This window comes from Enhydra lutris, unplaced genomic scaffold, assembly GCF_002288905.1.
Source record: "Enhydra lutris kenyoni isolate GAN:26980312 unplaced genomic scaffold, ASM228890v2 scaffoldscaffold1, whole genome shotgun sequence".
NCBI classification, from domain to species: domain Eukaryota; kingdom Metazoa; phylum Chordata; class Mammalia; order Carnivora; family Mustelidae; genus Enhydra; species Enhydra lutris.
The window spans coordinates 123,167-136,534 of record NW_019154085.1 but is presented as its reverse complement, the minus strand read 5'-3'; the positions used below and the strand labels follow the sequence as shown (position 1 = coordinate 136,534).

Genomic DNA, 13,368 nt, shown 5'->3' with positions numbered 1-13,368 from the left:
TGGTTGCCCCCGTCTCAGGGGCAGGCTTCCCAGTGGCGGAGCACATGTTCCCTACACTTTGGGCTTAATGGGTTGACTTGTTCTGCTCAGTGAAATGCGGACACCGTAAACGAGGCTGCATGATATGGTCCCGCCCTCTTGCTGAGACCCTCTAATACATGAACAGTGTATCCCGAAGTGCTGCCCTTCTTTCAACCTATGTTCTGGAATGAGAACAAATGTTGAAGCAAGCCAAGCTTGACAGCCGTGACAGCGGCTTCCAGGCCAGGCAGTGAGGAAATCTGCTTCCGGAGGCAGTAAAACTGACCCACGTTGTAGGAAGCAAAATCTTTGGTGGAATGAACTAGGAGAGAATATTTCTGTGCCCAGAGGTTTTGGGAAAGAGTGTCAGTAGTAAGACTTATTAGCTATGTTCAATTTAAAAAGAAATTTTAAAGATAAATTCAAAAAAGAATTTGCTGAAGGAAGTAGGTATGAAAAGTTTTTTAGAAAGAATCCAAAAATTGGGGGACTTGAAGAATTCAGTTGCCACTCTTTCAGCCTGGCCTCTAGATGAAGATGCCACACACAGGCACACGAGGCCCATGACCTTCCTACTTGAGGACACACGGAAACACTGCGGCTGTCCCAGCTTCACTGTGGTCAAAGTGGATTAATGTGCTCGGATGGCCGGTTGGAGGCTCTGAAGAGTCCGTGTGACAATAAATGCAGCTCATGTCGAGGTAAGCCATGGTGATATCACTGAGACTGCACGGTTCACAAATGATGTAACGCGTCTACTGGTCATTATCAACTAGAGTCTGGTATGTATTCAGGACAGTAAGGTGGGTAAGAGTGGTGAGACAACTGGTTTTCTAGCAAACTCTACCATGAGAAATGTCCAGAATGAGGCTTTTAGCTTCACCCAAGGCATGAGAAAAGATTGAGGGTCATGAAGTCTTTGGGGCCTTTAACTTTTGCACCATCTAATTTGATAAAACGGAAGTAATAATAATGGTAGTAGTAAAGGTTTCGGAGAATAAGTATTGTGGTTATTCATACAAACTTTGGAGCTAGTGTCCTCAATTAGAATCCTAGTCTACTTCTTTTTTAAGAGAAACTTGTTATTAAAATTTAATTTTCTTTAAATATATACCTTTCTCCCAGCTCACCTGTTCTCCGGAGGAACAGAAATCCCCACCCCTGCGTGCATGAGACTCCACATATACAGCCTGATACAGCGAGGATGAAGCGTAAAAATACTAGTTACCAAAGGGAAGAAGGTAGCTGTTGCTACCTTCACTTTCAGACACCCCCACCCCCCGTCACTACAGGACCCTTTTACTCCTTAAACAAGTGCACGGGAATTCACTTGAGTGCGGAGGACCTGGATGTACGTCCAAACCCCAACACCACCACTTATTTCTCTGTGACGTTCTCCTTTATTTCTTGGCCAAGTTTCATGAGTTCGTATCTTAGTTTGTGTCTGTCAGATCTCACCTATGAGCCTCGTTACAAGGATTAAAAGTAAACACTTCTTAAAGCACTTAGTGTGAGCACATGAGAAGCCGTCAGAAAGTGCTAGCTGTATGACACCTGCTGTCGAATGAGGCTTCAAGGTTATACAAGAACAGGCACCACAGTACTGGCCGCCATTTCCTGTATTAATGCTAAGTGATAATAAAGTGCTTGTCATATCTGATAGACAATCGAATCTAGCACTGCACAATACGAAGATTCTTCAAACAGAAAAGCAATAAGAGTGACAGCTCTGTCTGCACATTCTTATCCAGGATCCAGAGCGGCAATGGAGTAAAGTCTGATAACTGAGTGAAATTCAGCTTCAAAGGGTGTATGAATACATGTTTCCACAACGGAATAATGCTAACACTTTTTCGCTGCACAGGATTCCAATGGAACACACTTCTGGAAATATGAGGTGGATACTGTTTGTTACGTTTCCCCCAGATTTTATATGTACGACAACAGCAAAAAGTATGAATCTGTGTGTGTGTGCACACCCACCTAAAAAGAGAAAGGCAGAGAATTATATTTTCACTTAAATACATTTGAAGATGCATATTTAAAAACAGTCCTAAGTACTTGTTTATTAAACTCTACTATAGCAATCTATGAAAAATAACTTGATTTTAATTTCTTGCACTTATTTTCCAAGAAATCCTAGAGTTCTATTTGATTTTTTTTAAGAGATTTAGTTTGTTATTAACCAAATTTTAAGTAAAGTAGCTCCATCACACCAGACACTGGTCCATCAGAGGACCAACTTTGATTTAAAAAAATGTGACTTTACTCATAATCTAAAATTTGGGGAGGATGAAGGGATCATCCTATCCAACTCCTGCAATTTAGAAATAAGAAAACTAATATTAAGATGGTAAGTAACTCTTTCAGGCTCAGCCAGATATTTACTGGCAAAGCAAGAGCTACAGTCAAGCTCTCTGTATTTCTAGCACAGTGCTCCTCTGGCTGTGATGCTTGCTGGTGGATCTTTAGAGCTGTCACTAGAAGCTATCTAATTCAAACTAAACGGGAACCCCACACGTCTGTGTTGGTACTCTGATTCACACAAAATCTTTTCCAACATATAAGCTAAAACAAAACTTCCACCTACTCTAGAAAATTACTTAACTTTTGTAATTCATAATTATATAAATTGTTTTCAGGTATCTTTTCCCTGTAAAGCACATGTCTCTATAAAACTCAAGTGTTCCTTAGATTATTTTTATTAGAAATTAAATAGCTTGGATTTAGTCGAGTTGAAGTATTAAATATTAATTGTTCTTTTTCATCAAGATTTCATTAGAGTTGCAGATCTAGAATGAACTAAGGTCAGACAGCTGGCAAGACTGCAGGATATTTTGCATCATGAAGAACTAAAGTAACCACCCTCTGGGTTCTGAATAATCTCATAAGCACTAAAGTTCAAATAAAAATAGGGAGAACATCCCCCTTGATCATAATGGTTAATGGCTCATATTTCTTCTACTGGAACACTAAATTTTGGTTGGATTGGGGAAAAAAAAAGGCTTGTCACCTTGCATGGTTTAAAAGTCAAAGGCTGTCAATATAAAACGAAAAAAAATTAAACTATTAAAAAAGAGACTTGCAGAAAGAACAGAGCCTTCAAATTATTACTAGACAGCCATAGCAAAGTTAGGTGTAGAATGCTGTGGAGAATGTATGTGAAATGTCAGCCACACCCTGCATCGGGGTGTGCGGCGAGACTGTTCCCAACTAGCATGCAATGAGCCCGCTGCCTCTCAGCTGGGAGCTAAGACCTTCCACGAACCAGAAGAATTCTCGGACACAGGATGAAAGATACAGAAATGACATATGCATTCAACCTTCGCACTCCCCCAAAACCTCACTAAAATGGCGCTGAAATTTTGCCTTGTTTTGTTTTTATAAATCAACCAACCCACAGGTTAAAGGAGAAAAGCAGAACAAGAAAAAAGAGCAAGGAGATACGGAAGGCTGGCTACCAGGAAAGCCAAGAAGCACCTCCGTGGGTACCAGTGAGCACCCGCATGGCCCATGAAGTGGGAGCAGGCCCGCTGTGCAACCGGTCTACAGGACCACAGGTTAGAAGACTTCAGGAAGACTTAATGGATCAAACATGCATGTTTGAGTATTTTGAGATTTATACAACCCAAGATGCGTGTGTGATTTCCTTACTACAAATCACAGATAGTCTGATAGCATGTTCAATCTAGGAAAAATAAAATACGCATTTGTCCTAGAACATGAATACACCATTGCTAGTGGACAATTCCTAGCTTTTGTCCACCTTCAGTTCCTCTGTCAGGCCAACCTTCATCTGGGATATCACGTGTATTATCTTTGACATAGTGTGGGGACACTATTTTTCAACAGCCCTTGCCCCAGGAGTGTGCTCTCGACCCAAGTCTGGGCCAAGCAAATTCTTCATCCCTAGAATGAAGGAATGGTGTGAGGAAAAGATTGCAAAGGATCAGGGTCAGTCATTTATGCAGCAGCAATCATGCCAAGACCATCAAATAGGCCTGCAAATGGGGTTCCCTAGGATTTCTGCCTTTTAGAATCTAGTTCTTTAGCCTTTCCTGGGACCCTGTGAACTCCCTATATCCTGATACACTCTACAGACGATCCCAGATCTGACCCTGTTGCTCACCATCAGGCTCTAACTGATGTGGTGGAATTTATTCTTGAAAAGTAAGCATTTGATTTGAACAAACTTTATACCTCACAGATTCATCAGACATCATAGCCATAAAGGACCTTATAGTTCATTGAGCTTAATCTTTTCTTATAACACATGAAAAATATTAAAGTTGAGATCAAGAGACTAGAAGCTTTTTCCAGCATTATACAGTCGGTAAGTGGCGATGTTTAGAATAAAGTCAAGACCTAGCAATACCAATTCCAGTTTCACTATCTGGATTTTTTTCAAATTACTTTTATTTTTACAATACCTCTAGTTCCTGGAAGTGGAGCTGCTATCCAGTAGCCCAAATGTGGTGCATCATATGTCCAAATTAAGTGATTATTATCTGTCTTGACTGTCCCCCGGCCATGATTTATCCAAGCACCTAAAAAGGCAAGTAAAAAATACCAGTTAGTTTATGTCTTTAATGCTGATGGGAATTTGCTGATAGTCATGTAGAGAATACTTTGCAGGACTCTTTCAAAGATTATGAAAACTCTGGCAATATATCATCATGGATAATATATATTATATCATAATACAGTTCAGAGTGGGGTGCCTGGGGAGCTCAGTCAGTTGAGTGTCCAACTCTTGGTTTCGGCTCAGGATATGATCTCAGCTTCGTGAGATCAAGCCCCACGCCGGGCTCTGCACTCAGTGTGGAGTCTACTTGGGATTCTCTCTCTCCCTCTTCCTCTCTCTCTCCCCCATTCGCATGTGTCCCTTCTCTTCCTAAAGAAGTAAAATCTTTAAAATATATTTATAGTGCATATTACAGTGATATATACAATAGAAAGCACACATATTTAGGGAAATCATGACTCCAAATAATGTTTAAATTGTGCGTACTGAGATATGGGAAGGATGTGAATAGTGAAATCCAAATTTATCCGTAGGTGGTTCTTTGCCACCTGTTCAAGGAGTCTGATTAAATACTTATGTATGGTTTTTGGCCTTATTAATTTTTTTTATTAAATACTGCTTTGGTCTAGTACTGTTGGCATGGCTCTTTTAGAACCAGATCTTTAAGAATATTTTTAAAATGCTATCTGATCTGGGGCGCCTGGGTGACTGGGTCAGATAAGCTTCCTACTCTTGATCTCAGCTCAATCTTGATCTCAGGGTTGTGAGTTCAAGCCCTGTACTGGGCCAGTGTGGAGCCTACTTAAAAAAGGATAAATAAATAAATAAATAAATAAATAAATAAAATGCTATCCGATCTATAAAATGCCATCCATAAAACAAATAATTCAGTAAAGCTCTTTTTATGAAGATCTTTTATAAAGTTGAGTATAACAGAACTTTTTATAAATTCACTGTATATTTGTACTTGGTTTGTTAATCCACTGTAATGATAGACCTACAACATGTAAAGGTTTGGTTTTTTTTTTTAGATTTTATTTATTTTTTGACAGAGAGAGAGACTGTGTGTGCACAAGTAGGCAGAGCAGCTGGCAGAGGGAGAGGGAGAAGCAGGCCCTTCACTGAGCAGGGACCCGATGTGGGGTTTGATCCCAGGACCTGAGCCAGAGGCAGCCTTGTAATGAACTAAGTCACCCAGGCGCCGCTAAAACAGTGTTTTTAATAAGGTAGACCAGCTTGATGGAAATGGATCAAATTACTATGTTTTAAATAGTCGCATTAAAATTAGGCATTACTTATCTGATCTATGAATTGAAAAGTTTTGTTACTGGAAGGCACATTAGCGACAAAGGCCTTTGAGGGGATGAACAATCAGAAATCAGAACTCAACACAGATGTCCTTTGAAATGTTTTAAAACAACGCTTTTTTCAACAAAGTAGGCAATCCAGGCCCAAATAAGTGATTTGTTCGAATTCCACAGCTTTTCAATGGACTAGACTCCAGGGCTTAGCGCTTTCAAGCCAACAACTACAACAGATTTGGTTCGGTCTCCGTCCCGTCCTGGCATAGAGCTCCTTGGGTCTTTGCAGTTTCCTAAGGGATAAAGGCGGGAAGAGTGCTTCTTGCTGTTCCTGACAACCCACTTTCAACCACCCCGACTTTGTGTTAATGAGGTGATATTCTGGAAAGTCCCGTGGACGGCTGGCTGCCAGGGAACCCACGCTGTGGTCAGAGGGCTGGAGCTCCACCGCGCACCCCCCTTTGGAGCAGGAAGACGGGCTGGAGAGGAAGCTCTGCCACCGCGGGTCCGTGACCACACAGCACGTCCACACCACGAAACGTCCCTGAACTGAAGGGTTCCGAAGGGAAGTCGGCAAAGACATCGAGGTGGTGGCAGGGTGCTGTACCCACAGGAGAGGACACCCTTTATAATACACTGGTAATCCAGGACATGAACTTTTCCTGTGAGCCCCCCCGGTTAAAGTCTACTGAAAAGAAAGACTTTTCCCGAGTAGTAGCTGCCCGAGCTCTTGGGTTAATGGAGTTCTGTGGGCAGCTCTGCAGCTGGGGAGATGGCCACGGGGGTCTCCCACTCACCACAGGCCAGTCAGAAGCACGGGTGACACCCGGGACCTGCACTTAGCCTCTGAGGTGGGGGCCAGGGGCAGTCTTATGGGACAGAGTCCTAACCCGTGGGATCTGAGGCTCATGCCAGATAGACAGTGTCTAAATTGAACAGAATTTTAGGACACCCAGCTGGTAGAGAACTGCTGAGTGTGAGAAAAACAACCCTCTCCCTGCCCCCCACCCCCAACACTTGGAGACCAGAAGCAAAGTAGTGAGTGTAGAACTGCATTGAGACGAGACTTCGTTCCCTTACAACTGTCTTGTATACTTATTAGTTTCCACTTTTTCTTAAAAACACGTATCTATTATTGTTTATTTCTTATGGTGACATTTATTTTGTTGTTGTTTTGTTTTGCCTAACTACCCTTCTAATTACAGCGAAATCGTATTTTAAGTCTCCTTTGAAGGTTGATGGCTCCCTATTTTCCATCCACAGGATTAGCTGCGGCTCAAACACAGAACCTTAAGCCTAAAAATATCCGTACTTTTTTTTTTTTTTAATAAATCTGTACATTCTATTTGCAGACCACAAATGTTGGTTCTGAAACGGGCACAAAAACTCCATTCTACAATCGCAGTGAATCCAAGAGTTCATGCAATTGGTACTAGGGAAAAAAAAAATCTTTCTTTTCATTAGACTTTAGGCATCAAGTCTGAGCACCTACATCCTTCTTGCCACTCTGAAGGCAAATCTTACCACACAACGGTGTTAACGCAGGAGAAACAGACAAGAGAAATCCTGTGAAACTGTGCAGGCTCTGTGTCCGGACTCACACAAAACAATTATGGATCATATCCCTTCTTTTGTTTGGTTTGTTTTGCAACTTAAGAGACTCTCATCTTATTTACATGGAAGCACAAGAACAAAACCAAGGGAAGCAGAGGAGGAAAACATGCATCTACTTAGGAGGCTAAACTCAGGGACCAAAATTGGTATCTGAGTTTTCTGTTTTGGGATTTTTTTTTTTAAATAATCACTCTATATTTTAATAACACAATGTTATTTATTTTCATGAAATAAACAGACATTTCTAAATTGCCTTAACCAACCTTTTAAATACAAGTTCATATTGCCTATCAAAACAAAAGTCTATTAAGAGTAGAAATAATTTTTTAAAAATGTATTTCTACTTTTCTATTCAAGATCTTGGGGGATATAAAACAGGCATTGGAGAGGTAGCTTGCTGGCTTAGTCAGTAGAGCACAGGATCCTTTTTTCCCCCTTTTTCTGAGAGAGAGAGACCGTGAGGTGGGGGGAGGGAGAAGCAGACTCCCTGTCGCGTTGGGAGCCCCACATGGGACTTGATGCTGAGCCCACTGAGCCACCAGGTGCCGAAGGACATGACTCTTGATCTTGGGCTTGTGAGTTTAAGCCCCATGTTGGGCACAGAGTTTTAAAAAAAACGGGCAAGGGAATGTGAATAAATAATGCTATTTTTTAATATAATATATTTGCATCATTTTCCCCATATTTGTATTATACTAATCGCAGTGAGGCCAATTTTAGTCATTTTAAAGTACTTATAACAGTAACATATGTGCTCTACTAAAGATAAAACATTCAAATATAAATGATGTATTTCAATGTTTTAAACAAGACAACTTAATTATTTTGTAGTAAACATAAAAATTTGCCAACTATACCTCAGTAAAGCTAAAAAAAATTTAATAGTAATATAGAAACATTTTTTCTAAGATCAAACATTCAAACATTCAAAAGGAACATATTCAAAATATTTTCACCCAGCTCACATACCTGTGCTCATATCAAATGTCCAGGCAGGTATATGATCCCCTGCACTTAGATCATTCGTATGTAGAAGGGGGAGAGAAACTTGAATAGAACCATCCACTTTTAATTCTTTCCCTCCAGAATATATTTTCACACATATTGCGGCAAGAGGAGTCAATTCAACACTTTCAAAACCTAAAAAAGACGGTTTATTAAAATCATATGTAAAATACGGGTTGTAGTTACAAATTAATAAAATAGGTGGCTAAAATATTTAATTCCTTTATTCACCTACAGTTATCCATTTTAATATCAATAGATACTGGATCGTTATTAGAGAATTTAAAATATAAACGCAGATTATACTTATATAACTTGACAAATCGCTATGAGCCTAGAGACCTAATTCTTCCAGAGTCATGTGATTTTAAGGTCACCGGAATCTAATTCAGCGTTTTAAAAACCTATGAAACAACAACAAAAATACATCTCACTAGTGTCCTACCCAAATAAAGGTTCTATCATACCACAACATCAATGCAGATATGGGTCTAAAACTTGGTCTCTCCTGCTCCCAAAACCATCTGTTTCAAGTACTAGGACAACAGAGTTGGTTATACTCCTTAAAATCACCTTGTGTAAAAAACATCCTGACTCAAATGCAAATTTTTTTAACCTTTTATTTATTTATTTGACAGAGATCACAAGTAGGCAGAGAGGCAGGCAGAGAGAGGGGGAAGCAGGCTCCCCGCTGAGCAGAGAGCCCGATGCGATGCGGGGCTCGAGCCCAGGACCCTGGGATCATGACCTGAGCCAAAGGCTGAAGCTTAACCCACTGAGCCACCCAGGCGCTCCTCAAAATGCAAATTTTGATAGGTTTGACAAACATGAAAGAAAATCAGCAATATTGTTAGCTGATTAAAGCTATTGTTAGCTGATTAAAGCTTAAAGGTAATAAGCTTTAATATACATTTGACTAATAACATAATTGAAAGAATATAAACTTAGACTAAATATTAGTATTAAAATATTACTTAGATTTCAAAGCTTGAAAAGTAGGAAAAGGAGATGAATAGAATTGGTTACAGTGTTTTGCCTAAGGTTTTAAAGTATGATTATACATATAATTTATAACATGCCTTAAATATCAGGAGCTACCCACATTTCTCTATCACTGAGGGGAAAAGAGTAGAAAATGCATTTGTTTTCTTTTTTAAATATTAGCAATGTCAAAGTAATAATAGACACCAGAATAGGTATAATGAATAAAGTAATATGGTTAACGATGTTACAATTTAATGTAAATTTTCTATAAAGAATTAGATAATTTTAGATTTCCCAAGTACATTTACTAATACATTAGGAAGAGTTGACTAAAGTATATTCATTACATATTATTTGCTCTTCATGGATAAACTTGAACCTTCAGCTTAAAAGCTAGAGTTTTGTTCATTCATTTAGCAAATATTTATAACAGGGCCCCAGGAACACCCCATGCTCATCTTGTTCCAGAAATGCAGTGGGTGCATGAGCTCTTACACTGGCTTGCAATACATTTTTCACCATCCTCATTACTATCAAAAAGGCTTTTTTGCATTTCTTTGCCCATTGTCATTCCAGCCGCCCCATTCGAATGTAAGTGTGTGGTAGAAGATACCTTACTGGGTCTTTGAAGAAAATCTGGAAAGACAACGTAAGTGCAAGGTCATAAAAGCTGCCTCTCTGAGGAGGGGATGTGTGAGCTGTGGCCCAATGCTAAGGGGCCATCCATGCAAAGACCAGAAGGTGAAAGCCCCCAATCAGAAGTGATCTTGGCATGTGCAAGAGAGGAAGAAGGCTGATAGGCAGAGAGGTAGAAATAGCAGAAGGCCTCTAAGTCCGTGGAAAGGAATTCTCATTATCCCTTCTACTACACCTGGTGTATACCTTCAGTTATCAGACCGAGCAACTATTGGCTTAATGAAAAACTTCCATTAAATGTAAGAGAATTAGCCTTTGTAAACTTCCTAAAACACTAATCATAAGATGAGCAAAGTAATGCCATACATATTTTATAGACTAGTTAGACTAGTTACACAAGTCAAAATCCAATGTAAGCCCAAAGAAATTACCATGTAATCTGTTGGTAATCATAATCTTTTATCAAACTATTTGATAAAACCCACTGGCTTTCTGAGGTGAGTGCTTTCAACTCCGTCCCCGCCCCCCCAGTTCTGTGCAGTAAGTGGCTTCACCTACTAAATGCGGGTGAAGCTGATGAGATCAGCCCCGCCACCACCACTTGGGATAAGGCCGATTCAAAGAAGGGAAAGAGACTCGTACAGGGACAAGGACTAAAAGACAATGAGAAGGAGGCAACTTGAAAAAACACTTCCATACTCCTAGAACTCTAGAACTAAGCAATCCAATAAAGTAGCCACCAGCAACATGTGGCAACTTAAATTTAAAGGAAATCAGTGTAGTTCTCCGGTGCACTAGTCATACGTCAGGAGCCTTAACAGGCACACGCAGCTAGTAGCTACCATGTTGGATAGAGCAGAAGAACCTTCCCATTTGACAGCCCTGCTCTACAACTAAAATGTTAGCAGCATTCTCATGATAACTGAAACATTAAGGGCATAATCCCAAAAGCAGGTGGCAGAGGAAGGCTGGAGGGGAGTGTGTACGGTGTCTCCTTCTCACTGAACCTGGTGAGTCTCATCCACAAACTCTCTCCCGTGCAACACGAGCTTCGTCTGGGAAATGGCAGACTGCTCTCCTTCTTGCAAATGCTTTTATTTTGAGCAGCCTCTAACGTGCGTTGGAGCAACTTTGGCAGGTGTCTTAGATTGGCTTCTTCAGGAAGCTGATGCTAAGGTAACAGTTTGGAAGGAAGTACCCGTCACTGAGGAGACGGAGGAGTATGGAGAAGAAGGAAGGGAGCCGAAAGGGGGTACACTAAGGAACAGATATGTGCTCCCTCTGTACTCTTGTCTACCAGTCGAGAGCTTGCCCTTGTGAGGGCCACCCCAGCTTGCTGGACTAGGGGATGCCCTCAGGCAGACGCACAGGTGTGCATGGGAGGAAACACAGGCCTGTAAGAGAACAGTGAGGGTCATCTTGCTGGAGTAGTACGACAGCAGGCAAGAAAAAACAAAGAACAAAAACATCTACATGTCTATTACTCTAATTTCTGGTTGTTCCCCCAAATGAAGTGGACCAAAATTTGACACAACTGAAGTCATCAGAAATACAGATTGTCAGAGGTGATTTTTAAAAAGTCGTGAGTCGGTTATATGTTGCGGTAAGTGGCAGAACTGGTGGCACGCATGTGGAGGTTTAGAGGAAAGAGATTTTTAGGGGGTTTATTCATGGCTGTATTAAATGTAAAATTCCATCATCCTCTTACCTTTTAGGTCACGACAGCCATGCATACATATATGCTGTCAAATCTGGGATACAGCTGACCCTTGAGCAACATGGGGCTTGAGAACAGAGCAGGCCCATTTATATGGACTGTTTTTGATAAACACAGTACTATGAATGTATTTTCTCTTATGATTTTCTCAACAGCTTCCTTTCTCTAGCTTAGTGTAAGAATACAGTATACAACACATACACAAGGTAAGTTTTAATGGACTGTTACCGGTAAGGCTTCTGGTCAACACTAGGCTCTTAGTAGTTAAGTGTTTGGAGAATCAAAACTTATACAAGTTTTAACGTGGGGGAGGGGACAATCCCTGTATTGTTCAAAGGTCAACAGAATATATTTTTTAAATATTTATTTATAATTTTACTCATAGGAAATACCAAGTATATTTTATAAGAAAAACTTCTAATTGTTTACTCTAAACCATAAACTTTATGTCTAATAATTATTCATAATTAATTTGATAAGATTGGATAGAAGATCAAATTATAAAATATGTGTAAGCTTAAATCAAATTTTTGCTTTTAAATATATTTCTTAACTTGTAAAGTTATATAAAATATGACTATGTAAAAATTAGATAATACCTGATTTATGGAGAGTAATTCCAGTTGTATAGAGGAAGTTGTCCACCTTCAAAAACTGCTGTAGAACCGTGAGATAGCCTGTCACATTGCTAACGTGATGGTTGTTGGGTAGCTGAATTAAGGTTTTTGAAAACTGAACACTTGGCTGAGATTTGGCATCTGGAAAAGGGAAACCTCATTAACAAACAGACAAAACAAATGCACATTAAGCAGAGCCTCATCCCTCAGACACTTTAACATCTCATAATTATTATTTTAAATTCAAAACTGAAATAGATAAGAAATCTCAATTTCTTTAGATCACACAAGGCACCTGTACCCTAGAAACTGCTTGATTCTTCTGTCCAGAATTTCTTCACCCTTTTCTTGGTTCACTCCAGGGAACCACATACCATTTTAGTCCATACAGTTCACTTGGGTTTCATTTCTGTAACAGGAGTAGAGGTAATGGCGCATCCAAAGTGGGCTAGAGCCGATCAAAATGTTAGGCATCCAGTTCATAAATGTCATCTCATGTCACTAACTGTGAACGGACTATTCTTTAATATAACTTAGGGAGTGAGAACTCAGAATATTGATACTTCTGTAATTAATGCATTTTTAACAATCCAAGGATCAACTCTTAAATCATTAAAACTTATCAAAAACATCAACTATTGCTTTGACTTTAAGGCCACTGATAAAGACAGAAGCAATCAGTTAAATTATTAGAATTCTGAAAGTACCAGTTTCTAAATAGTTACAGGACAATACATGATAAATGTAATACAGTTCTCAAAATCAGTGTATAGTTTACATATGAAGCTAGAAAAATAATACCTGGAAATATGGGATATAAAAACAACACATTTATTATATTCTTTTTTGGTTAAATCATTAAATTTAATAGTTAATCACTTAAATGATTAACTCTGATCACTTAACAGATACTATCTACACCTTACTTTCTAAAAATATGTGTCGTGA

At 39.6% G+C, this 13,368-nt stretch overlaps 1 protein-coding gene across 1 annotated transcript in view; it reads right to left on the bottom strand.

Moving 5' to 3' along the window:
* LOC111144958 (family with sequence similarity 171 member B) overlaps window positions 1-13,368 on the bottom strand; it is a 61,047-nt gene that overhangs the window by 1,919 nt on the left and 45,760 nt on the right. The window contains exons 4-6 of the mRNA XM_022499594.1: window positions 12,403-12,561; window positions 8,431-8,601; window positions 4,452-4,568 (exon numbers count right to left, since the gene is read on the bottom strand). Of these exons, the coding sequence (XP_022355302.1) occupies window positions 4,452-4,568; window positions 8,431-8,601; window positions 12,403-12,561 (447 nt within the window). The remainder of the gene's footprint in view (window positions 1-4,451; window positions 4,569-8,430; window positions 8,602-12,402; window positions 12,562-13,368) is intronic.